General features: G+C 45.2%; 2 protein-coding genes across 2 annotated transcripts in view; both read left to right on the forward strand.

The window, feature by feature from the left end:
- LOC139571667 (ras-related protein Rab-26-like) overlaps positions 1-27,713 on the forward strand; it is a 100,823-nt gene that overhangs the window by 12,996 nt on the left and 60,114 nt on the right. The gene's annotated exons all lie outside the window — the stretch shown is intronic.
- LOC139539926 (claudin-4-like) lies at positions 1,264-20,228 on the forward strand. Its single transcript, XM_071343336.1, has 3 exons — positions 1,264-1,964; positions 19,929-20,027; positions 20,195-20,228. The coding sequence occupies exons 1-3, from the start codon at positions 1,357-1,359 to the stop codon at positions 20,226-20,228; spliced, it is 741 nt and encodes a 246-aa protein (XP_071199437.1). The 5' UTR covers positions 1,264-1,356.

Here is a 27,713-nt window from a genome sequence, read left to right on the forward strand (position 1 = left end):
AATTTGCATTGTGTATCAGACAGCTTCTTCAGGGAGGGATATGTCTCCTTTTGCATTGTGTATCAGACAGCTTCTTCAGGGAGGGATATGTCTCCTTTTGCATTGTGTATCAGACAGCTTCCTCAGGGAGGGATATGTCTCCTTTTGCATTGTGTATCAGACAGCTTCCTCAGGGAGGGATATGTCTCCTTTTGCATTGTGTATCAGACAGCTTCTTCAGGGAGGGATATGTCTCCTTTTGCATTGTGTATCAGACAGCTTCTTCAGGGAGGGATATGTCTCCTTTTGCATTGTGTATCAGACAGCTTCTTCAGGGAGGGATATGTCTCCTTTTGCATTGTGTATCAGACAGCTTCTTCAGGGAGGGATATGTCTCCTTTTGCATTGTGTATCAGACAGCTTCTTCAGGGAGGGATATGTCTCCTTTTGCATTGTGTATCAGACAGCTTCTTCAGGGAGGGATATGTCTCCTTTTGCATTGTGTATCAGACAGCTTCTTCAGGGAGGGATATGTCTCCTTTTGCATTGTGTATCAGACAGCTTCTTCAGGGAGGGATATGTCTCCTTTTGCATTGTGTATCAGACAGCTTCTTCAGGGAGGGATATGTCTCCTTTTGCATTGTGTATCAGACAGCTTCTTCAGGGAGGGATATGACTCCTTTTGCATTGTGTATCAGACAGCTTCTTCAGGGAGGGATATGTCTCCTTTTGCATTGTGTATCAGATAGCTTCCTCAGGGAGGGATATGTCTCCTTTTGCATTGTGTATCAGACAGCTTCTTCAGGGAGGGATATGTCTCCTTTTGCATTGTGTATCAGACAGCTTCTTCAGGGAGGGATATGTCTCCTTTTGCATTGTGTATCAGACAGCTTCCTCAGGGAGGGATATGTCTCCTTTTGCATTGTGTATCAGACAGCTTCCTCAGGGAGGGATATGTCTCCTTTTGTATCATAAAAACACACACACGTAGACAGACGCGCGTACAAACGCAGACAAACACACATGCACAAACATGCACACACAGACACTAATCTGTCATTTTGGTAAAACATACTGGTGGAAATACTTTTCTATGTAACAGTAACTTTTAAATAGACCAGGAAGACACAGCTGTACATTGCACTAGTTCAACCACAACCACATACTGACCCAAATCTGTATCAATAGGTTGTGTTTCCATGACGACATCACAGCATTGAGCGGTTATATAGAGGTCTACTGAGTGGCTCAGTTCTCTTATCTTACAGAAGACCTCAGCAACAAACTTCAGAGTGAATGAATCTGCTGTTCTAGAACTTTGTAAAGACTTAAGTTGTCATAGCTCCTCTAGAAGTTCAACTTCTCTGCTGTTCTGGAATGTCTTTGAGTCACATCCTTGTTCCTCCAGGAAGGGAAGGTGTAGAGAAATGCACCCAGGGACCCAGGATGTTGATGGGCATGGAGATTGTGGGAATCGTCCTGGGAGTCATAGGATTAATCACCACCATTGTAGTGTGTGCACTCCCCACCTGGATGGAGACTGCCTTCATAGCAGCTAACTTTGTGGTTGAGGTCTTTGACGGCCTGTGGATGAGCTGTGTGAAAAGGAACACCAGCCAGATTCAGTGCGAGGTCTACGACTCCATGCCAAGCTCCGCATGGAGCTCCAACCTGCAGGCCACCAGAGCCATGACCATCATGGCTATTATCCTGGGGATTCTGGGAGTCATGGTCTCCATGGTCGGGCACAAGACCACCAACTACATTAAGGGCAAGATATCCAAGTTGATCATTATAACAGGAATATTGTTCATCCTGGCCGGAATTCTCATCCTCATTGCTGTCTCCTGGAAGGCCGGGGCAATCCTCAGCGGCTCCTCCAATGAGTTGACCGGAGAGAAGAGGGAACTGGGGGGAGCGCTCTACTTCGGCTGGGGGGCTGCAGCCTTTCTCCTGATTGGAGGGGCCATACTTAGCAGAACTCTGTATACAATCTACCTACCTCATCCCCATATTGTTTTTATTTACTTTTCTGCTCTTTTGCACACCAGTATCTCTACTTGCACATCATCATCCGCTCATCTATCACTCCAGTGTTAATCTGCTATATTGAAATTACTTCGCTACTAGGGCCTATTTATTGCCTTACCTCCTCACGCCATTTGCACACACTTTACAGTATATAGACTTACTTTTTTTCCTATTGTGTTATTGACTGTACGCTTGTTTATTCCATGTGTAACTCTGTGTTGTTGTTTGTGTTGCACTGCTTTGCTTTATCTTGGCCAGGTCGCAGTTGTAAATGAGAACTTGTTCTCAGCTAGCCTACCTGGTTAAATAAATAAACACAAGTGGAACAGAGGTCGCGGCCATCACCACGGGGGTCATAGGATGGATAATCTCCATGGTGACCTGGGCATGTGCTTTAGGAATGTTAGACCTTCTGCAATACAGAAGGAAACTGATTTTATCCTTCTCCTCCTTCTCCATTATGCTCGGGCTGATATTATTTTTAGGGCTGATATTCTTCCTCTACAGATCAAAGTGCACTAACTGCATCAAGAGGAATCCGTCTAAAGCCGAAGTGATTAACTTTGTCGGACTATTGTTCATCATGGCTGGTTTATCCCAGCTGATCTTTACCTCCTTTGTTGCCTTCGACTTGACACAAAACTTGGACCCTGACAACTTCCTGCAGAGTAATGGCCTTATGTTTTCAGCTGAACCCATTAGGTGGGCTGCTTCAATGCTTCTAATAGGAGGGACTATACTCTGCTGCTGCTTTAAGAAGAAAATATTTAAGAAAGAAAAGCAGAAGTTGACTACTGTATTGACCTAAATCGTGTCCTACATGATCTTTATTTATCTTTACCGTACCACTTCTGTGTTTGTGAATCTGAGAGCAGCAAAAAGTTGTAAGCAATTAGATGATTGGTGATGGATATGCTTCATGGTCTGTACCCACACTGGACCCTGCAGGGTAAGATTGCCCACCACTTGTCTTGACTCTTGAAAGGTAGATGTAAGCATGTTGTATAGGGCAGACTGAGGTGGGATGTTTTATACGTGGTGGAACTGACACCAAAATCAATTGCTTTTCCATTATTATGAATAATACATGTTATTAATCAACTCCTTTGCTGTCTCTTAACATAATTTGTTCATTGGGTGGAACTATGTACTTCCTCATAGCTCGGGGGTTGTTCCTGGACAGGGATAACATGTCTCTTCAAGGTGTAGCTGTAGACACTGGGGGTTTTAGTTGATCACACGGATGTATATTGAACTAGTTGTTAAGCTATGTGGGTATCAACGACTCTCTCTCTCTCTCTCCAACTGTATCACCCTCTCCCCATTCTATATTTCCCTTTTTTCTCTTTCCTACCTCCCTGACTCTCCCTGTATCCCTCCATTATGTAACTGTTGCCCCTCTAGTGCTCCAGTGTCAGGGCTGGGTTCATGTCCAGGATGGTGCAACTCAATATCAGGAAGGTGTTCCTAATGTTTAGTATACTTGGTGTGTTCTGCCTCTTTAAGAGCAGAATGTTAATTAATGTCCAACATTCATTTAAATGTTGGTATATTTTTGTTGTGGTTATGTAAGCTTGTTTCAGCTCCTATATTCTAATGGTTTAGGAACAGGCATACACTCCCAGGAGGGTTATGTTTTGGTTTGGTTACATAAGAGAGAGAGACACAATTAAGTCACTGCATCAATCAGTGTTTTTTATTTTATTCATTAATTTCTTATATAATCTGCATACTCCGTTATTAAGAGGAACATACAAAAATCTGTTATTGACGAGAAAGAGAGAGGCAGTGGCTGCTGCAGCTGCCTGGCACATTTTCAATAGGAAAGACAACATTTCAATGATTGTCGTTCGTATAATTAATTTTCCTTTATGAAATAGGTTATCAAACTACTCATGTGACAGCGAATGAAAAGATGAAGCGTGAGGGGGGTGGGCTCTTCTAGTCCATATTTAGTCTCAACTGTGGTTGCTGGGGCAATGTTTTTGCAGCGAGGTTAAAACTGGTTTCTGGTTTCAAGCCCTTGTTATTAGGAAGAATGCTAGGTGCATAATGTGTCCAGATTTGACCTGATTCTAGGCACTTTATGATGCGTCTCCGATTTCCACATGGTTTATTAGTCACCAGATTGCCATTTCCACATAACATGGTGTGTGTGTTTGCATTTGTGCAAGCGAAAGTGCAATATTCCAATGAGAGAAATTGGAGGAAGCTAAGTCATTGTGTATGCATCTGAGGCTCTCCAACCACATGTCTCTCTCTCTCTGAGTTCGGTTAGTCTGTTGTCTCACCAAAGCACGTCAATCAATCACTTTATGGACAGACTCAGAGTTGGTCCAGATGTGAACAATATGTATTAGACTGTCAGACGCTCCAGTCAGGCTCATCAACTCTGTTACCCACAGATACAAGCAATCAACGTTTCAACCCATCAATATCAATGTGCTGCACACACACACACACACACACACACACTGTTTTCCTCACATTGTGATTGTTCTCATCCATCATTGTCTGAGAGTTGAAACACAGTCACGTCACTTCAGTTATTCTCCAGATTGCTCTTTGGATATTTATATATCTCATTGCTGAGAATAATATGTGTGAGGAGGAGTGGAAGACGATGTCACTGTTGTTGACTCCCCAAAGATACTGGTGGGGAAATGGAATCATACAGTATCTCATCAACAGCAGTAAATCCCATGGCAACTCATTACAGCAGAGAGAAACTATACCGTCTTGCTGAATTTGATCAATTTGGCTTGGTCTAACTGGTATTTGTTCAGTGCAAATCAGGATATAAATAGCATGTTTTATTTTAAATACTTTAGAAGCATTTGATTTAGTTTGTCTGGTATAATGGAACCAATGAAACAGTCCTATCAGGTAAGCTAAATCAAGTGCACCTAAAATATTTCAAAGAAAACTAATTTAAAATGTTCAACCCAGGTCTGCACTATCAACATTAGCATTTACCCTTGCATGTCTTCAACTTGAGCGAGAGGAGATGATAATTTCCATGACAACCAATATTCCCATGACAACCACAATGGGTCAAGGAAATGTCCCCATTGGATGCCAACCAACAGCGGTGGGTGCGTACGTCCTCTTAAAAGGCATTGAGGGAAAGGAAGGATGAGAGCATGAAAAGACACAAAAGGGAGAGGTGGAGAGCAGATTGTATAGAGCAATATCCTGTTTCTCTCCTCTTCTCCTTCTCTCCTCCTCTTCTCCTTCCAAGCCAAATAACAACCTCTTCTGATGGGCTCTATGTTTATTACTGATTTGTTGTTGAGTGTCAGAAAGACTCTCTCGCTCTCCCTCCCTCCCTCCCCATTTCTTTGTATAATCTACCTCACCTCTTCTCCTGTGTAGAAGTAATCTCTCTCAATCCTACTGTTCTCACTCAAACGTACAAACGCTAGTCGGATCCTGTTGGGAAAAAGAGGCAGCTTCTAAGTGCATAAATCTGTCTGTTCCCTCCCTGAGTGACATCTCCTGGCATTATACAGCCACGTCCCAAATGATACCGTGTTCCCTATTCAGTGCATTACCTTTCACCAGGCCCCATAGGGACACAGCCTAGATTTATGCCTTTCAGGACGAGACAAATGTTCTGTTTCATCATGTATGAAGTCGGTTTGTTAAAAGGTATCAGTGGAATTGATGGAAGCTCATGTGGATCTGAGATCAAAGCTGGGGTTCTGGGCCCGTATCCAGAGAAAGCGTGCTGATCTAGGAACAGATGCCCTCCTGTCCTTGTAATCATATTCATTATGACCTAAAAGGCTAAACTGGTCCTAGAACAGCACTCCTATTCTGATGGTGTTTCTTGTTATGCATCCCTATAGGCGTTTTGACAGTCTTCACAGAGACCAGTGTTGTTAGTGGCGGTCCACAAGAAACGTTCCCAATCACCAAGTCCCATTGATTAGACTATTGATAACTCTGTCCTTGTTCTCATTCAGGTCCTGCTGGGTATGTCAGGAGCTTGACCTCTCTTGTCCTGACACTGTCACCATATGTCTCTTCAACTGTTGTCATGTCCAGTGTCCTAAGTCATTTGTTATTGTCTCTCCTTGGTTGAGTGCACTAATGTCTTTCTATTGACAGCTGTTATTGTATTTATGTACACCTGTGTGTGAGAGAGTGAGCGAGCGTCTGTCGATGCATGTGTGTGCATCACCATCTCTGATTAGAGTGCAGGGCCACTGTTGACCTCGGTGGCTGTCATCCCTTCCCCTGATCCCAGCCTTTCTGAGCTTGTGTGTAATAGTTCAGTGTATATCGACATGCGTGGCATTTCTAATGATCTGTGGTCTGTCTGTGGTGACAGGTCATACATTTACATGTTAGTCATTTAGCAACTCTCCTTCCGTGGCCTCCAACTGCTCTTAAATGCAAATAAAACTAAATGCATGCTCTTTAACCGATCGCTGCCCGCACCTGCCCGCCCGTCTAGCATCACTATTCTGGACGGTTCTGACTTAGAATATGTGGACAACTACAAATACCTAGGTGTCTGGTTAGACTGTAAACTCTCCTTCCAGACTCACATTAAGCATCTCTAATCCAAAATTAAATCTAGAATCGGCTTCCTATTTCGTAACAAAGCATCCTTCACTCATGCTGCCAAACATACCCTCGTAAAACTGACTATCCTACTGATCCTCGACTTCTGCGATGTAATTTACAAAATAGCCTCCAACACTCTACTCAGCAAATTGGATGCAGTCTATCACAGTACCATCCGTTTTGTCACCAAAGCCCCATATACTACCCACCACTGCGACCTGTATGCTCTCGTTGGCTGGTCCTCGCTTCATATTCGTCGCCAAACCCACTGGCTCCAGGTCATCTATAAGTCTTTGCTAGGTAAAGCCCCGCCTTATCTCAGCTCACTGGTCACCATAGCAGCACCCACCCGCAGCACGCGCTCCAGCAGGTATATCTCACTGGTCATCCCCAAAGCCAACTCCCCCTTTGGCCGCCTTTCCTTCCAGTTCTCTGCTGCCAATGACTGGAATGAATTGCAAAAGTCACTGAAGCTGCAGACTCACTATCTCCCTCACTAACTATCTCTATCTCCCTCACTAACTTTAAGCGTAAGCTGTCAGAGCAGCTTACCAATCATTGCACCTGTACATAGCCATCTGTAAATAGTCCACCCAACTACCTCATCCCCATATTGTTTTTTTGCTCCTTTGCACCTCAGTATCTCTACTTGCACATTCATCTTCTGCACATCTATCACTGCAGTGTTTAATTGCTAAATTGTAATTATTTTGCTACTATGGCCTATTTATTGCTATACCTCCCTACTCTTACCTCATTTGCACACACTGTATATAGACCTTTCTATTGTGTTCTTGGCTGAACATTTGTTTATTCCATGTGTAACTCTGTTTGTGTCGCACTGCTTTGCTTTATCTTGGCCAGGTCGTAGTTGTAAATGAGAACTTGTTCTCAACTGTCCTACCTGGTTAAATAAAGGTGAAATAAAATAAATAAAAATACACTTATCCAGAGCCTTACAGTTAGTGTATTCATCTTAAAATCGCTAGGTGAGACAACCACATATTACAATGGTAGTAAGTAAATTTTTCCTCAATAAAGAAGTTATCAGCAAGTTTCTCATAGGATAACTATTGCCCTCCCCCTTCCTCTCCCCCTTGGGGATAGATTACCTGTATCGTGTTCACTAGGGCATACAATGGAAAACGTTTTGTAGTGGGAAAATGAAAACTATTTTCTTATTGGACAAGACTAGGTAGTCCCTCTCTGTCAATCCTTTTACATCTGTTTGGTGCCGAATGAACGCAACCCTGATGGCTGACAATGTCATAATCCTCCTGGGATTGGCTCCTCCATCTTGGACAAGGAGGCTAGAAGTGATATGTCTAGCTGCTTGTCCTTAGACTACCCCACCTATAGGTCAATCTATGGCTCTGAGTTGTTCCTGACCACGTGGACCTGATGAGGAACAACTCTGGGCCCTTAATGCCTCTGACCTGTTGGCCCTAACAAACCCAGAAGAAAAAAAACACTTACCACAGTGTCACGATCATGTGGAAGAGATTCGGACCAAAACGCAGCATGAGGAAAATAAGCCATCTTCTTTTTATTATTGAAGAAGGCAAAACGAAACAAAACACTTACAAACTACCAAAACAACAAACGATCGTGAAGCTAAATAACGTAGTGCACACACACAGGCTACAAACGTTCTACATAGACAATTCCCCACAACAAACTAAAGCCTATGGCTACCTTAAATATGGCTCCCAATCAGAGACAACAGAAACCAGCTGTCTCTAATTGGGAACCCATTCAGGCAACCATAGACTTTCCTAGACAACTACACACAACATAGACACAGCTAGACAACTATACTAAACATAAAGCCAACTACTCTAAATAAACCCCCTAAACCTTACAATCACCCTGGACACTACAAAACCCACATAAATACCCATGTCACACCCTGACCTAACTAAAATAATAAAGAAAACAAAGAATACTAAGGCCAGGGCGTGACATAGCCCCCCCCTTAAGGTGCGAACTCCGGGCGCACCAGCACAAAGTCTAGGGGAGGGCCTGGGTGGGCATCTGACCACGGTGGTGGCTCAGGCTCAGGGCGAGGTCCCCACCCCACCATAGTCAATCCCAGCTTATATCTCCCCCTACAAATGACCACCCTCATATTACCCCCACTTAATCTTTTGGGTAACATCGACACAAGGGGCAGCACCGGGATAAGGGGCAACACCGGGATGAGGGACGGCAGCTCCGGGCTGAGGGACGGCAGCTCCGGGCTGAGGGACGGCAGCTCCGGGCTGAGGGACGGCAGGCTCCGGGCTGAGGGACGGCAGCTCCGGGCTGAGGGACGGCAGCTCCGGGCTGAGGGACGGCAGCTCCGGACTGGCTGGCAGATCCTGGCTGGCTGACGGCTCTGGCTGGTCATGGCTGGCTGACGGCTCTGGCTGGTCATGGCTGGCTGACGGCTCTGGCTGGTCATGGCTGGCTGACGGCTCTGGCTGGTCATGGCTGGCTGACGGCTCTGGCTGGTCATGGCTGGCTGACGGCTCTGGCTGGTCATGGCTGGCTGACGGCTCTGGCTGGTCATGGCTGGCTGACGGCTCTGGCTGGTCATGGCTGGCTGACGGCTCTGGCTGGTCATGGCTGGCCGACGGCTCTGGCTGGTCATGGCTGGCCGACGGCTCTGGCTGGTCATGGCTGGCCGACGGCTCTGGCTGGTCATGGCTGGCCGACGGCTCTGGCTGGTCATGGCTCGCCGACGGCTCTGGCTGGTCATGGCTCGCGGAAGGCTCTGGCTGATCCGGTCTGGCGGAAGGCTCTGGCTGATCCGGTCTGGCGGAAGGCTCTGGCTGATCCGGTCTGGCGGAAGGCTCTGGCTGATCCGGTCTGGCGGAAGGCTCTGGCTGATCCGGTCTGGCGGAAGGCTCTGGCTGATCCGGTCTGGCGGAAGGCTCTGGCTGATCCGGTCTGGCGGAAGGCTCTGGCTGATCCGGTCTGGCGGAAGGCTCTGGCTGATCCGGTCTGGCGGACGGCTCTAGCGGCTCCTGTCTGGCGGACGGCTCTAGCGGCTCCTGTCTGGCGGACGGCTCTGTAGGCTCATGGCAGACGGGCGGCTTTGCAGGCTCATGGCAGACGGGCGGCTTTGCAGGCTCATGGCAGACGGACAGTTCAGACGGCGTAGGGCAGACGGGCAGACGGGCAGTTCAGGCGCCGCCGCTGGGCAGACGGGCAGTTCAGGCGCCGCTGGGCAGACGGGCAGTTCAGGCGCCGCTGGGCAGACGGCAGACTCTGGCCGGCTGAGACGCACTGTAGGCCTGGTGCGTGGTACCGGAACTGGAGGTACCAGGCTAATGACACGCACCTTAAGGCTAGTGCGGGGAACAACAACAGGGCACACTGAGTTCAAAGCGCACTATATGCCTGGTGCGTGGTACCGGACTGAGGGCACGCACCTCAGGACGAGTGCGGGGAGAAATAACAGTGTGTACAGGACTCAGGAGACGCACAGGTGGCTTAGTGCGTGGTGCCGGAACTGGAGGCACTGGGCTGGAGACACGCACCATAGGGAGAGTGCGTGGAGGAGGAACAGGGCTCTGAAAACGCACTGAAAGCCTGGTGCGTGGTGTAGGCACTGGTGGTACTAGGCTGGGGCGGGAAGGTGGCGCCGGATATACCGGACCGTGAAGGAGGACACGTGCTCTTGAGCACCGAGCCTCCCCAACCTTACCAGGTTGAATGATCCCCGTAGCCCTGCCAGTGCGGCGAGGTGGAATAGCCCGCACTGGGCTATGCAGGCGAACCGGGGACACCACCTGTAAGGCTGGTGCCATGTATGCCGGCCCGAGGAGACGTACTGGAGACCAGATACGTTGGGCCGGCTTCATGGCACTCGGCTCGATGCCCAACCTAGCCCTCCCAGTGCGGCAAGGTGGAATAGCCCGCACTGGGCTAAGCACGCGTACTGGGGACACCGTGCGCTTTACCGCATAACACGGTGTCTGACCAGTACGACGCCCTCTTACTCCACGGCAAGCCCGGGGAGTTGGCTCAGGTATCCAACCCGGCTTCGCCACACTCCCCTTTATCCCCCCCCAAGAAATTTTTGGGTGTTACTCACGGGCTTCCAGCCACTCTGCCTTGCCTTTGCCTCATAAAACCGCCTCTCCGCTTTCGCTGCCTCCAGCTCCGCTTTGGGACGGCGATATTCCCCTGGCTGAGTCCAGGGTCCTTTGCCGTCCAGGATCTCCTCCCATGTCCATGAGTCCTGTTTACTTTGCCGCTGTTGTTGGTTCCGATCATGCTGCTTGATCCTGTTGTGGTGGGGAATTCTGTCACGATCATGTGGAAGAGATTCGGACCAAAACGCAGCATGAGGAAAATAAGCCATCTTCTTTTTATTATTGAAGAAGGCAAAACGAAACAAAACACTTACAAACTACCAAAACAACAAACGATCGTGAAGCTAAATAACGTAGTGCGCGCACGCACACACACACACACACACACACACACACACACACACACACACACACACACACACACACACACACACACACACACACACACACACACACACACACACACACACACACACACACACACACACACACACACACACACACACACACACACACACACACACACACACACACACACACACACACACACACACACAGGCTACAAACGTTCTACATAGACAATTCCCCCACAACAAACTAAAGCCTATGGCTACCTTAAATATGGCTCCCAATCAGAGACAACAGAAACCAGCTGTCTCTAATTGGGAACCCATTCAGGCAACCATAGACTTTCCTAGACAACTACACACAACATAGACACAGCTAGACAACTATACTAAACATAAAGCCAACTACTCTAAATAAACCCCCTAAACCTTACAATCACCCTGGACACTACAAAACCCACATAAATACCCATGTCACACCCTGACCTAACTAAAATAATAAAGAAAACAAAGAATACTAAGGCCAGGGCGTGACACACAGGGAAACGTTTTCTTTTATCCGAACAGTTGCAGGCACTACGGCACTCCAGTGTCAGCTAATTAATAGTACTTTAGCGGTCACAAAACTTTTAGTGCCAGCAGCTGTACATTATATCTGTCAGTGGAGCTTTTATACATTGGAGGTGTCAAAGAGAAGCGTTGTTTTAGTGATGGACTGTAGGGCTGGTCTTTTACACTGCTGCAGGTGTCCTGGGGATTTATGGAAAAATGGCCGCCCTACAGAGACCAGCCATAGAGATGGATAAAGGGCTCCCCCGGCTATCTTTGCCATTGACTCTTTCTACAGTCTAAGTGAGGTAGGGGTCTCTGTTATCTAGGACACCATGGCCACTCTATAGATGCTAGGTTTTGCAGTGTGTTCTGGATGTCTCAATGTTTGTTACTGTTAGCATTGCCCGGGTCTGATTTAGTAACTTGTCGAGTGAGATACTGACTAACAGATAAAGATATGGACTGACTGACATCTGTGAGGATATCTGGTGCCTTCTGTGCAGTTTATAGGATCGGCATATCATGTTCCTGTGGTTCTTGAATGTTGCAATACTTTGCAGAATTGGAACATACGCAAGTATCAGATGTGTTGATCTATCAAGTGGCTCCTGCAATAGATCATCATGGCCCCTGTTCCCGGCACCTCGTTGCTTCAGAGTACGGAGTGGATGAGCAGAGGGCGTGTTGTGTAGACTCGATCTCTCCTCCCTCCTTTCTCCCCTTGTTCAGATGAGACCGAACTGAGCTCAGCACATTCTGACAGGGAAGTTGCAGCTGTTAGTATATTGGAGTGTATGTTTAGTAGCCATGGGAACCAGACCTGTCTGTGATCTCATTCTACTCCTTACCAGGTGCATCTCCTTTTCATGTTTAGGATATAGGATGTTTAGGATATATTTTTAGGTCATTCTGCTGGAATTAATTGTGACAGGATCTGTGGAATGTTGACTTGTAGGTGAGTGCACTAGGCTAGTGTATGTGTGAAGTTTTGGGTGTCTGTCTCCATGAGTATAAAGGCATTGCTTTGCACCTGCAGGGTCAGTCTAAAATGTCACGCTCACAGTTAGCCTTCCTCTTCATACTCCTCATCCTCTAATCTCTTACATTCTTTCCTCCTCTCCCGGGTCACTCAATCTATCACCCCCATAAACACACACACACACACACACACACACACACACACACACACACACACACACACACACACACACACACACACACACACACACACACAGACACAGACACACACACAAACTACAGAAGTGTCTTCCTTATTTTCCCATTCACTTTCTAAGGACACAGTACATTTTGGCCCAACACAAGATGTCATTTCTCACCTTATTGATATGCAGTTTGGTGGAAAATAGAAAAACAGTCGTGCCATTTCACCTCGCAGCTGGATGCTTTAAAAAGGAGACATTGGCCTCTGCGGGGTGGGTCCGATATGAGGAGTGAGTGTGCGTCTCTCTCTCTCTCTCCTCCTCGCTGTTTCTCTCTTTCCTCCTCGCTGTCTCTGTTTCTCTCCTCCTCCCCTCATCTTTCTTTCCCTCCCCCTTCTTTCTCCCCATCCCAAAGTCACACTGAGCTGTGCCTGACCTTCAACCACTGTTCCCCTCTCCCCTCCCCCTCTCTGCACCTGTCCCCAGGCCACATCGTCTGCATATTAACAGAGAGCGAGTGAGAGAGACCCACCCCCTCTGGCGTCCCTGGTGTATTAACCTTGATCAAAGGGTGATGTGCTGATTGGAGGATTCTTCTTCTACTACACAAGGGCTCTGAACTCCTCTATAGTGTCTCCTTCATCACTGATTTGTGGTCTAGTGAATGTTTAATGTTTCTCTTTTTCTGTCTTAAAGTTATCTCGGTTAACCCAGAATTAAAGTCTTGTGTAATTGGTCAGATGCACGATTAAGTTCTGGGTGCATACTTAAGATAAAGGAGGATGGGAATCGGAATGAAGCGCTCCACACTCTCTTTGCAAGTTGTGGGCAAGTCTATGGGCCAGATGTCCCCTCCCCTTCCGAAATTCGAAAGATGCTAACACCTGTGAAATTGTGATTTGTCCAAATAACCAGGGACAAAAAAAACAAGAATCTGAACTGATGCTGCTTGTTATCTCACATATCATGACAGATCTATTGTACCATTTATGTTTTCGTAGTCTGTCCATTAGCCTTAACATTAGCCTTTCGTAGTCTGTCCATTAGCCTGCCGCCTGGGGCTACGAAAGGCTAATGAGAGAGTTTTCAAAGCCCAACTCACATTTCATCTCTCACCTTTGGTCATCTCTCACCTTTGGTCATCTCTCTCCTTTGGTCAGGTAGGATGTGATGGAGATGAGGTTGTTAGCTACATGTACTCTGTGAGGGGTTAGAGTACGCTGCCCATATTAGGATAGCCTCGGTCTCATTACAACTTCTAGATTGAACAAAGTTGTGCCTAGACTAGGGCTGTCCTAACATGGACACCGTAGAGGACATGGAGCCTATTCACCGGTGGAGTTGTTGTGTTTTGAAGACAGAGAAGAGTGACTTCCTCTGAACTTTAGACAGAAAAATGCCGATCATCTACGGCTTGTTCTCTTCCTTGCAAGATTTTCCTGTCAATCAATGCAATTTATTTATAAAGCCCTTTTTACATCAGCAGTTGTCATGGAGTAGCTTTAACAGTAGTCCAGGCTAGTTTGAGTATCACTTTTGCTGACTATGAAGATTGATGCAGAAATTGCCTCTTCATTTGACCCTTGATATCTAAATGTAAGGAAACCATTGGACCTCGATATGCTGTGTCACCAAGGCCCAGGGCTGTGTTATTGTGCTTTGGCTACAGGGCCTAGTAATGCTTCATTGGCACCTGAGGGAGATTTGGGATTAGTATTGATGATGGCTCAGTAGCTAAATGGACTGCAGAGAAATGTTGAAAGCAGAAGAGAGGGACAATAACATTTCAGACTGTAGTTAGAACACACCCTAACCTTGTGTTGTACAGATCTAGGATTTTAATTTGATCACCCTGTTGCAGGAGAACTTTCCTGCAATGCAGGACATTTTTTACTTGTAGTGTATTCAATGTTTAAAAAGGCTTCTGTTGTTGAATTTCCACTTTGTCAGACTTGATTTTCCCTTACGAAGAATGTATCAACCCCTACACAAATGTCCATAATCCACATAATAATTAACATTTCCTGTTGCTGCAGGGTTATTTTCCTGCTGTAGCAAAGTGGCTCAAATATTTATTTATTTTGACATTTAACCTTGATTTAACTAGACAAGTCAGTTAAGAACACATTCTTATTTACCATGACAGCCTACACCGTCCAAACTCGGACGACGCTGGGCCAATTGTGCACCACCCTATGGGACTCCCAATCACAGCCGGTTGTGATACAGCCTGGATTCAAACCAGGGTGTCTGTAGTGACGCCTCTAGCACTGAGATGCAGTGCCTTAGACCGCTGTGCCACTCGGGAGCCCGAGTGATCCTACAGCTGAACCTAAATGGGCTGTGATGAAATATTGTGAATGGTCGATTCCTTCTCTCACCCAAGCATGAGTCATAGCAAAATATAGAGACGTTGGCTTCATACTGTACGGTATAATAGGCCTATAGAATAAAAACTGCACATCAAACAAAGACCATGGCATTCACTGTGTTTATGATTGATCGATTCCCTTCCTTTCTCCCTCGTCATCATCATCAGAACAATGAACTCCGTCTTGGAGATGACTAGCATCCACTTGAGTTATTACAGAAACACACACACACACACATCTCAAGGTTGACTGAAGAGAAATGGACAAGCAACATATGATTCCCTGTAACTGCAAAGAGTTAGTCAAACAATGTAAAGAACAATACAAATCCCATTGCTCATGCCATTGTTTGTCATCATTCAGGCAATAGAGCTTGAGGTTAGAGGTCATAGCATGGGTGTTGGGAGACACTCAAAAAGGTGTAATGGGTTTGCATTCAGAAAGATGTCGCAGAAGCTTACACCATTATTTGATTTTGAAACAGTGTGCACAGACGTTTTGGCTTTATAGCCTTCTTCAGCATTTAGGTACAATTTTCTTTTAATTCAAAACAGCATTTGTAAAGAACCGATGAACAGCAGATGCTTCTAATCAGGGTTTCCACTCATCTGCCAATCAGGGATGTGACTTCTCTGGTCTACCTGTATTGTTGGGAGACACTGTCCAGGCATCCACACTTTCTTTCTGACCTCAAAGAATTAGGCTAACGACAAATGACACCATATCCCTAAGTGCACTACATAAGGGTAGGGTATCTGATCAGAAGTACTGCACTATATGGCAAATAATGTGTGATTGGAGACCCAGTCTGTGGAGGGGAGGAGGACGTGTGTGCGTGTGTGCAAGTACCCCAGCATGCGTACCTACGTGCGTGTGTGGGTGCGAGACTGCTAACGGAAATCACACATGCATCTCAGCTGTGATTCAAGGTGAAAAGTGGAATAAAAAACAACAACAAGAAAACAAGGGCCTGTATCTGAGGAACAGAAAACCACAGCACTAAAGAAATCAGTACCCAACCCAATCTGTAACAGGTCATCAAAACGGGTCAACTCTTTCTCGTGAGTAGTACTACATTACACTACTATATTACCTCAGTGTGCATTATACAACACCTCACAAAGTCCCTACAAAGGCCATTACATTACACTACTATATTACCTCAGTGTGCATTATACAACACCTCACAAAGTCCCTACAAAGGCCATTACATTACACTCAGTGGACGTTTTATTAGGTACAGCTAGTACTGGTTCGAACCCCCCTTTGCTCCAGAACAGCCTGAATTATTTGGGGCATGAACATGTTGTGGCCTAACGTGTGCCAGGAAAACATTCCCCACCAGGATTGGGCCATGGACTCATGATGCTCATGCCAAATCCTGACTCTGCCATCAGCATGATGCAACAGGAACTGGGATTCATCGGACTAGGCAATGTTTTTCCACTCCTAAATTTTCCAGTGTTGGTGGCCCGCTTCTTGTTTTTAGCTGGTAGGAGTGGAACCCGGTGTGGTTGTCTGCAGCAATAGCCCATCTGTGACAAAGACCGAGTTGTGTGTTCCGAGATGCTGTTCTGCACACCACTGTTGTACTTCCCCGTTATTTGTCTGTCTGTCTGGCCCGTTAGCTTGCACGATTCTTGACATTCTCCTTCGACCTCTCATCAACGAGCTGTTTTCGGCCGCAGGATAGCCGCTGACTGAATGTTTTATGTTTGTCACACCATTCTCAGTAAACCCTACACACTGTCATACGTGAAAAGCCCAGGAGGCCGGCCGTTTCTGATATACTGGAACCGGCGTGTCTGGCACCAACGATCATACCACGCTGAAAGTCACTTACAGTAGGTCACTCGTTTTTGCCCATTCTAATGTTCAATCGATTAGTAACTGAATGCCTGACTGCTTGATTTATATTGCAAACCACGGCCACATCCCTATCTTATCTATCGATCAAGAGGTCTGAATACTTTCTGAATGCACGATCGATCGATCGTTGTTCACACAAGCACTGATATTTAACCCTTTCTCCTAGGCTGAATCTCCTCCTTCACATCTGAATAGCCAATGCATCTCTGTTGCGAGACAGAACCTTAGTGATATCTGTTCTTCCTCACTTCATCTGACCTGACCGCTACCCCAAAGTGCTCACTCCTCCCCAACTCAAGGCTGTCATGGTGATTGGTACCAGACTGTGTGTCTCTTCTCCTCCCATAGGATCCCTGATGGCTAACAATAACATATCCTGGCATAATGTAAACGTTATACATTACTCTCTCCCTCATTGACATAAGTATATTTCATATTCTCAGAACCCAACACATTGAAATGCTTACTTACAAGCCCTTAACCAACAATGCAGTTTTATGAAAATACTTAAGAAGGACAACCAGAGAGAGAGAGAGAGAAGAATAAGAATCACAAATAATTAAAGAGCAGCCGTAAGTAACAATAGTGGTGCTATATACAGGGGGTACCGGTACAGAGTCAATGTGTCAGTCTTCTTTGATATGACACTACAAACTTGGCACACATGTATTTGGGGAGTTTCTCCCATTCTTCTCTGCAGATCCTCTCAAGCTCTGTCAGGTTGGATGGAGAGCATTGCTGCACAGCTATGTTCAGGATTCTTCAGATGTTCGATCGTGTTCAAGTCCGGGCTCTGGCTAGAACACTCAAGGACATTTAGAGACTTGTCGCGAAGCCACTGCTGTGTTGTCTTGGCTGTGTGCTTAGAGTCCATGTCCTGTTGGAAGGTGAACCTTCGCTCCAGTCTGAGGTCCTGAGCGCTCTGGAGCAGGTTTTCATGAAGGATCTCTCTGTACTTTGCTCCATTCATCTTTCCCTCGATCCTGACTAGTCTCCCAGTCCCTGCCGCTGAAAAACATCCCCACAGCATGATGCTGCCACCATGCTTCACCCTAGGGATGGTGCCAGGTGTTCGCCCGATGTGAATCTTGGCATTCAGTCCAAAGAGTTCAATCTTCGTTTCATCAGACCAGAGAATCTTGTTTCTCATTTAGGTGCCTTTTGGTAAACTCCTAGTGGGCTGTCATGTGCCTTTTACTGAGGAGTGGCTTCTGTTTGGCCACTCTACCATAAAGGCCTGATTGGTGGAGTGCTGCAGAGATGGTTGTTCTTCTGGAAGTTTCTCCCATCACCACAGAGGAACTCTAGAGATCTGTCAGTGACGATCGGGTTCTAGGTCACCTCCCTGACACAGGCCCTTCTCCACCGATTGCTCAGTTTGGCCGGGCGGCCAGCTTTAGGAAGAGTCTTGGTGGTTCCAAACTTCTATTTAAGAATGATGGAGGCCACTGTGTTCTTGGGGACCTTCAATGCTGAAGTTTTTGTGGTACCCTTCCCCAGATCTGTGCCTCAAATATTGCTGTACCATAACAAATCTGGAAAAAGTCGAGGGGTCTGAATACTTTCCGAAGGCACTACATATATCTATATATGCTAACTGTTTTGTTGCAGTGGACAAGTTGTATTCTGTTCTTGTATTTGAAAAATTACTGTGAATATTGACTTGTTGAACTGACAGCCTTTGTATGGAAGGAGTCCAGGAGATTTGATATGGTTAGGCTGCTGCTTCGTGACCTTTCTAGGGTTGAATTGTATACACAATCAGAATCTTAGGAATGGGTTTAATCTAAATCAGTGCAATATTGACATGCACATCGTTTACCATGAATGCTATCTCCCAAGAAAATGCCTTTTAAAAGCTGAATTGTTGTCTGTCCAGGGTGCCTTAGAAATCCCAGCCTTAGAAAGCTCAGGAAGAAGCAGCTCCACTGTCTTTCAATTATTCAAAGAGCGGTGTGTCTTGTGAGTGAGGTGTGTAAAAAAACTAGGTAGAAAACCAGAGGAGAAAATAACTACTGTAGCTTTCAACATGTGGGAGGATGATAAGAAGCAGGCAGGCAGTGAAGTAGACTGATTAACCATCATGAAAACCAGCCAGGCAGTGAAGTAGACTGATTAACCATCATGAAAACCAGCCAGGCAGTGAAGTAGACTGATTTAACCATCATGAAAACCAGCCAGGCAGTGAAGTAGACTGATTAACCATCATGAAAACCAGCCAGGCAGTGAAGTAGACTGATTTAACCATCATGAAAACCAGCCAGGCAGTGAAGTAGACTGATTAACCATCATGAAAACCAGCCAGGCAGTGAAGTAGACTGATTAACCATCATGAAAACCAGCCAGGCAGTGAAGTAGACTGATTAACCATCATGAAAACCAGCCAGGCAGTGAAGTAGACTGATTAACCATCATGAAAACCAGCCAGGCAGTGTAGACTGATTAACCATCATGAAAACCAGCCAGGCAGTGAAGTAGACTGATTAACCATCATGAAAACCAGCCAGGCAGTGAAGTAGACTGATTAACCATCATGAAAACCAGCCAGGCAGTGAAAATCGACTGATTTAACCATCATGAAAACCAGCCAGGCAGTGAAGTAGACTGATTAACCATCATGAAAACCAGCCAGGCAGTGAAAATCGACTGATTTAACCGAGGCTTACTGAAGTTCCTCTCTGGTTTGATATTTCCGTCATAGAGGAGATATTATGAATAATTATAATAATAATTATTATTATTATGAAGATATTTAGTGTGTACGTGCCTGTGTTTTCTCTATTATCCTCTGACTTGTTTGAGGGTTTGTGAAATGATAGACCCAGTCTTAATCACTTCACAGAGTTACAGTATTGTTTATTCTTGGGAATTGGATTTAGATTAGTTAGGGCTTTTATAACACACACGCACAATCGGAAAATTAGAGTCGTCTCGAGACAGCTTCTGTTTGTGCTTCACTAGAGACGGGAAGATTAACTGTATCATCGTCATCATCATTGCCATCATCATCACCAGCATCATTACCATCATCATCACCATCATCATACAGCATAATAGGATGTAAGTCCTGCTTTTTGCTTTGGACCGACTTAGCAGCAAGTTTGTCAAAGCTATTCTCTATTGTGGTGTATCAGTCTGAATGGTAATATCACACTGCTACATTATGGTCCTGTAGAAGAAGACATGGAAATAATACAATATAATGATGCTACATTGTGCTCCTGTAGAATGAAGAAGATTGCAGAACAGCAGAGATGGTGAACTTCCAGAGGAGATCCTGGAGCTATGACAGCTTCAGTCTTTACAAAGTTCTAGAACAGCAGAGATGATGAACTTCCAGAGGAGATCCTGGAGCTATGACAGCTTCAGTCTTTACAAAGTTCTAGAACAGCAGAGATGATGAACTTCCAGAGGAGATCCTGGAGCTATGACAGCTTCAGTCTTTACAAAGTTCTAGAACAGCAGAGATGATGAACTTCCAGAGGAGATCCTGGAGCTATGACAGCTTCAGTCTTTACAAAGTTCTACAACAGCAGATTCGTTCACTCTGAAGTTTGTTGCTGAGGTCTTCTGTAAGATAAGAGAACTGAGCCACTCAGTAGACCTCTATATAACCGCTCAATGCTGTGATGTTGTCATGGAAACATAACCTATTGAGGCAGTTTGTGATTGTGGTTGATATCCATATGGCTGAAAAACAAGTGCAATATACATCTCCACCCAATGAACACATTAAGTTAGGAGTTGAATAATAACATTTTATTGTAAATAACTGTCACTTTTTGGGCGACCCAACCAAATTCATACATAAATGTGTGTTATAGATCTGTCATTTTCATTGAAAGAAAGTCTGAGTGGTATATATGTTCTATTTGCGCTATTTCTACGCTTCCCGTTCTTACATTTTGTTTTTGTGTCTTTTACTTTCGGTTTTGTACACCAGCTTCAAACAGCTGAAAGTACAATATTTTTGGTTATGGAAAATATGTTCCACGATGGTTTAGATGGTACAATGATTCTCTACATAAACTGAAATTAGGCGAACTATTATTCTTTTTTTGATTTCTGCATAGTGTAACTTTAAAGCAGCAGCAGCAGAGCATGGTCCCTCCTATCAGCAGCAGCAGAGCATGGTCCCTCCTATCAGCAGCAGCAGAGCATGGTCCCTCCTATCAGCAGCAGCAGAGCATGGTCCCTCCTATCAGCAGCAGAGGGCATTATTCCGCAGGAAGTTGTCCGAGTTTTGTGTTAAGTCTAGGGCAAAAAAGAGGACAGATCAGCTGGATGATACCAACCATGGTGCACATTATTGCACCAGAGTTAATAACTTCAGCTTCAAATACTCCAGCTGAAGTAGAGCGCTCCCCCCAGGTTCCCTCTTCTCGCTGATCAACAATTTGGAGTCACTCGTGTCATCATGGAAACAACCTGTTAATACAGAATTGGGTCAGTATGTGGCTGTGGTTTGTATCCATAGCTACAGCACCCCTTTGATAAATCACAAGAAAAAAATATAGATATTAATAAAACATTTGTACACTAGGCCTTTATTGTGCCTGTATGAGAGTAGAAAAATACTCGCCAACAAAACATTTCCTTAGCACACTAGGTCTACTTACCACTATGTTTAGCCAACTGTACAAAGTTTTTCTACCGGTAGCTTGCAAAGTCAACATGATCAGCTAACAGTACATCGGCAAATACAGAGCCCGAAAAGGATGGAAATGTCACCTAAACCACTCATACTTGTCAGGTAAAATTCACTTTAATTTTAGACCACTCAAATATCCAATTAATAGTGGCCGTTTTATGGAGAGATATCGTGAGGCTCAGTGGAGGCTGCTGAGGGGAGGACGGCTCATAATAATGGCTGGAACAGAGTAAATGGAATGGCATCAAACACATGGAAACCATGGGTGTTTCTCAATATGCATACTACCGTGCTCCACACTCTCATGCTGCAAGTGAATTCCCCAAGGAGGTTCTCTTGAGTAGGTTCTTGTGTGGATGAGAGTGTGGAGAACGCATAACATTACATTTGAGAAGCACTCGCACTCCCCCTACTATATTACCTTACATTGCATCCCCTCATTCACTGAACCTTCTTCCAGCCAGGACAATGGTAACAATAGAGACGAAACAAGATAGACACAAAACGTTTTACTTCATAACTATCTGCTAGCTATATGTGAATTTTAATAATGTAGCTAACAGGCAAAAATGACTGAGAACCAATGTTATCCAATATAGCTGTCAATTCTTTGTTGGTAGCTAGCTAACAATTATTTGTGGCTATCTGGTTAGCTAACAGTAGTAGCTAGCCAGTTAGCTCCATTGACTTACTATGGGCTTGGGACCTACGCACACTACAATAGGTATTAGAAGCAGGTAACCGTGCCAAAATTAACACAACATGTATTTATTAACGTATCAAGATAAAATATTTTACTCAGGCAATATATGAGATGCGAATAGGCAACATTTCATTCCGAAGTCAGAGTTTATTTTCTCTTGCTTCAGCTCATTGATTTCAAGAAAATGTTCATAATTTTTTTTACAGTTGCGTCATATTTCTTTGCATACTTTCTGTTGAAGGTTGCATCAAATGGAGTGTGCATTCGAGAAGTGCCCTGCATGCTCGGTTTCGCATACTTTGATTTTGACTCATACTCCGACCCGCCGTGCTCCAATTTGCGTGCTCGGACCACAGTAGAATGCATTTTGAGAAACCCCATGTGTTTGATGTACAGTGCCTTCGGAAAGTTTCCATTGATCAACCTTCAGATGTTTCTTCAACTTGATTGCAGTCCACCTGTGGTAAATTCAATTGATTGGACATGACTTGGAAAGGCGCACACCTGTCTATATAAGGTCTCACAGTTGACAGTGCATGTCAGAGCAAAAACAAAGCCATGAGGTTGAAGGAATTGTCCGTAGAGCTCCGAGACAGGATTGTGTTGAGGCACAGATCTGGGGAAGGGTATCAAAACATTTCTGCAGCATTGAAGGTACCCATGAACACAGTAGCCTCCATCATTCTTAAATGGAAGAAGTTTGGAACCACCAAGACTCTTCCTAGAGATGGCCGACTGGCCAAACTGAGCAATCAGGGGAGAAGGGCCTTGGTCAGGGAGGTGACCAAGAACCCAATGGTCACTCTGACAAAGCTCCAGAGTCCCTCTGTGGAGATGTTTGTCCTTCTGGAAGGTTATCCCCATCTCTGCAGCACTCCACCAATCAGGCCGTTATGGTAGAGCGGATTACTGGAATTGTATCAAATAGAGTGCATTCGGAAAGTATTCTGACAGAGCTTGAGAGGATGTGCAGGGATGAATGGGAGAAACATCCCAAATACAGGTGTGCCAAGCTTGTAGCATCATACCCAAGAAGACTTGAGGCTCTAATCACTGCCAAAAGTGCTTCAACAAAGTACTGAGTAAATGTTCTGAATCCTTATGTAAATGTGATATTTCAGTTTTTTTATTTTACATTTGCAAACATTTCTAAAAACTTGTTTTTACTTTGTCATTATGGACTATTGTGTGTAGATTGCTGAGGAAAAAAACTATTTAATCAATTTTAGAATAAGGCTGTAACGTAACAAAATGTGGAAAAAGTCAAGGGCTCTGAATACTTTCCGAATGCACTCTATTTGATACAATTCCAGTAATTCTATTCCAGCCATTACCATGAGCCCGTCCTCCCCAATTAAGGTACCACCAACCCCCTGTGGTGAGGCTACCCTTGTGTACCTGATTGTGACATTTTACTAATAATGAATGGCAGTGGAGTCATAGGCAAAGCCAAACAGAATCTTTGGGGATTTTTTTTCTATTTTCTGCAGCGATTTCTTCTGAAAATCTGCGCAATTCTGTGGAAAGCTTTTTTTTTGTGCCTCTAGTGTAGTAACATTATTTAATAACTTTGGGAACAGGGATTTATGTAAATATATTCTTAATTATGTGTATTAGATGACAATGAACCTACGGTTATCCTTCATCTAAAGCTCAGTCAAAAATAACCTCTACACAGACCCAACCCTTTTATTGTAAATGTTTCCTTATGACATAAATAGGGCATCGTCAACAAAGTGCAAAGGCATATAAATACAAATAATACATTGATGAATCCATCTATAAATACAGAAACACCAAATAGATTAGATTAACAATTATATCTTCATTCCATTCACCATATAGCTATTCATTTGAACTATTATCATATTGCTTCAGACCAAAACACAGAAAGAGTGGTAGAGTTGTGGGTGTGACTGACATGCTTTTAGTGCTCAATGCTATTATACTTTGCAATCAACAACATTTTAACATTTTTCTCTGAGGCTCCTTCTACGCTGACTAAGTAGCATCTGATAATGTGAGAAAAGTCTCTCTCCATACACTGAGGTGGCGGGGAGGCACAGATGTGTGAGCTAAGGCTGGAATACTGTCCTGACTAGCTGCCCACCAGTCCACTGCAATCTCTTCCATAGCGTCTACCTTGTCGATGCCCATGTATCTGGGCCACTATTCTGCAGTCACCTGGTTCGGAGCAGGGATGGCATGGACATAGTCCTTAATATCCTTTCTACCACCTGGGCTGGATCTAGAAAAGTTAGTGACTTGATCCAGGTGAAGGCAGGGGTGCTTCTCCAGCACAGTGTGCAGCTTGATTGAGCATGCTGCCATGGCATACAGGAACAACTCAGTGCAGGAGAGCCTGTCTTCCTCTGGAAAATCAAATCAAATCAAATTTTATTTGTCACATACACATGGTTAGCAGATGTTAATGCAAGTGTAGCGAAATGCTTGTGCTTCTAGTTCCGACAATGCAGTAATAACCAACAAGTAATCTAACCTAACAATTCCACAACTACTACCTTATACACACAAGTGTAAAGGGATAAAGAATATGTACATAAAGATATATGAATGAGTGATGGTACAGAACGGCATAGGCAAGATGCAGTAGATGGTATAGAGTACAGTATATACATATGAGATGAGTAATGTAGGGTATATAAACATAAAGTGGCATAGTTTAAAGTGGCTAGTGATACATGTATTACATGAAGATGGCAAGATGCAGTAGATGATATAGAGTACAGTATATACATATACATATGAGATGAGTAATGTAGGGTATGTAAACATTATATTAAGTGGCATTGTTTAAAGTGGCTAGTGATACATTTTTACATAATTTCCATCAATTCCCATAACTAAAGTGGCTGGAGTTGAGTCCGTATGTTGGCAGCGGCCACTAAATGTTAGTGGTGGCTGTTTAACAGTCTGATGGCCTTGAGATAGAAGCTGTTTTTCAGTCTCTCGGTCCCTGCTTTGATGCACCTGTACTGACCTTGCCTTCTGGATGATAGCGGGGTGAACAGGCAGTGGCTCGGGTGGTTGTTGTCCTTGATGATCTTTATGGCCTTCCTGTGACATCGGGTGGTGTAGGTGTCCTGGAGGGCAGGTAGTTTGCCCCCGGTGATGCGTTGTGACCTCACTACCCTCTGGAGAGCCTTACGGTTGTGGGCGGAGCAGTTGCCGTACCAGGCGGTGATACAGCCCGACAGGATGCTCTCGATTGTGCATCTGTAGAAGTATGTGAGTGCTTTTGGTGACAAGCCGAATTTCTTCAGCCTCCTGAGGTTGAAGAGGCACTGCTGCGCCTTCTTCACAACGCTGTCTGTGTGGGTGGACCAATTCAGTTTGTGTACACCGAGGAACTTAAAACTTTCCACCTTCTCCACTACTGTCCCGTCGATGTGGATAGGGGGGTGCTCCCACTGCTGTTTCCTGAAGTCCACAATCATCTCCTTTGTTTTGTTGACATTGAGTGTGAGGTTATTTTCCTGACACCACACTCCGAGGGCCCTCACCTCCTCCCTGTAGGCCGTCTCGTCGTTGTTGGTAATCAAGCCTACCACTGTAGTGTCGTCCGCAAACTTGATGATTGAGTTGGAGGCGTGCATGGCCACGCAGTCGTGGGTGAACAGGGAGTACAGGAGAGGGCTCAGAACGCACCCTTGTGGGGCCCCAGTGTTGAGGATCAGCGGGGTGGAGATGTTGTTACCTACCCTCACCACCTGGGGGGCGGCCCGTCAGGAAGTCCAGGACCCAGTTGCACAGGGCGGGGTCGAGACCCAGGGTCTCGAGCTTGATGACGAGTTTGGAGGGTACTATGGTGTTAAATGCTGAGCTGTAGTCGATGAACAGCATTCTCACATAGGTATTCCTCTTGTCCAGATGGGTTAGGGCAGTGTGGTTGCGATTGCGTCGTCTGTGGACCTAATTGCCCCAGCAGTTCAATTGTATGAGGGCGCCAGCCATTCTCATACTGCATTTGCAGGTCCTCCAGCTTGCTGGCGACATTGTGAGCTGTTGGCACAGAGGTCTCCTCCAGCTTAGTGGCTAACCTGACAATCTTCACACTATGCTCCACAATGAACACTGCCTGGGCCTTCTGCTGGGCCTTGTTCTCTCAGCAGCTCACAAAGGTCCTGGTCACACTTCGCCGTTTCCGGTAAGGTCGTAGTGAAGTCGGTGAGCACATCCATATAATCAAGGTACTCTACAGCACGTATCCAGGAGCCCCACCTGGTCTGCACAGCATACACAGGCATCACAGTAGAATGGACATTTTCAAGCATGAATGATCTCAGCTCCAGATGACGCTGGGGTGCCTGACAGAACACTTTCTTCACCAGAGCACACAGCCTGTTCACGTCCTCCAGCACCAGGCTCAGGAGATGGGCAAAGCAGGTGACGTGTCCGGAGTTGTGGAAAAGGCCCTTCAAGATGCTGGTAAAAGCCTTTTTTTATGTAGCTAGCTGAGTTGCTTACAAAAGCCCACACATTATTAAAGTCAACCCCATTGTTGTTGAGACAGGACATGACCGCATTGGGACACAGTGGTAAAGTTGACTTTATCCAAGAAAGGCAGATCTGCTACAACAGGTTGTTCACACACCGTCTGGTGTAGGATGGCGAGTGCACATCTTCCAAAGGCATCGATTGTCTCATCAAGGATGACATAAATGTCCTTCCCTCTACAGCATATTTGATGTCCTGCTCATATTGTGGATAGAGCTCTGGCAGGTATTCTGTATGCAGATGGGAGGGCGCTGGGATAGACCCTCCCTGCTTGCAGTGTTTCTTCAGAAATGTGGAGAACTTGGGCCCCTTCTCGAGGTATATCTGCTTTGATTAATGACCTTGAGAAGTCCAAGATTAACTCCTTTCTCTCAGCTGTGGAGGGAATCTTTAACAGACGGAAGGCCAGGGGCTGTGTTCTTGTTTGGACTGGAAAACAATTTAGAAAATTAATAACAATGGTTAATTTGGTAAATTAAGAATTCTCAGGTTGAGTTCAATAGCAGGCCTACAATAGATCTCGATCTTTGAAGCTAAGCACACTCTCTCCTGAAGCCACACACACACACACACACACATATACACACACACACACACACACACACACACACACACACACACACACACACACAGACCGCCCATACACCTGACAGATAGGCCTGGAACACACAGAAACAGACACACAGCCCATTAACCTGACAGAATGTCTCACACACAAAAACATTTTCAAACAATGATAGATAACAAAAAAAGTCACTAAATAGGTCTGTGACTTGCTGCTTTTGTCTTTCCTAACTTGTCACTTGTTTTGATAGCTCCACCACGTCACTGTGTCTAATTTGTTAGCTAGCTAACATTACTTCAGCTAAGTTAG

The sequence above is a fragment of the Salvelinus alpinus genome, chromosome 1 (genome assembly GCF_045679555.1).
Source record: "Salvelinus alpinus chromosome 1, SLU_Salpinus.1, whole genome shotgun sequence".
NCBI lineage: Eukaryota > Metazoa > Chordata > Actinopteri > Salmoniformes > Salmonidae > Salvelinus > Salvelinus alpinus.

Coding starts and splice junctions, on each gene's coding strand:
- LOC139539926 (XM_071343336.1), top strand. CDS start 1,357: ATGTCTTTGAGTCACATCCTTGTTCCTCCAGGAAGGGAAGGTGTAGAG. Junction 1,965..19,928: donor GCCATACTTAGCAGAACTCT/GTATACAATCTA, acceptor GTGCTTCACTAG/AGACGGGAAGATTAACTGTA. Junction 20,028..20,194: donor ATCATACAGCATAATAGGAT/GTAAGTCCTGCT, acceptor GTGCTCCTGTAG/AATGAAGAAGATTGCAGAAC.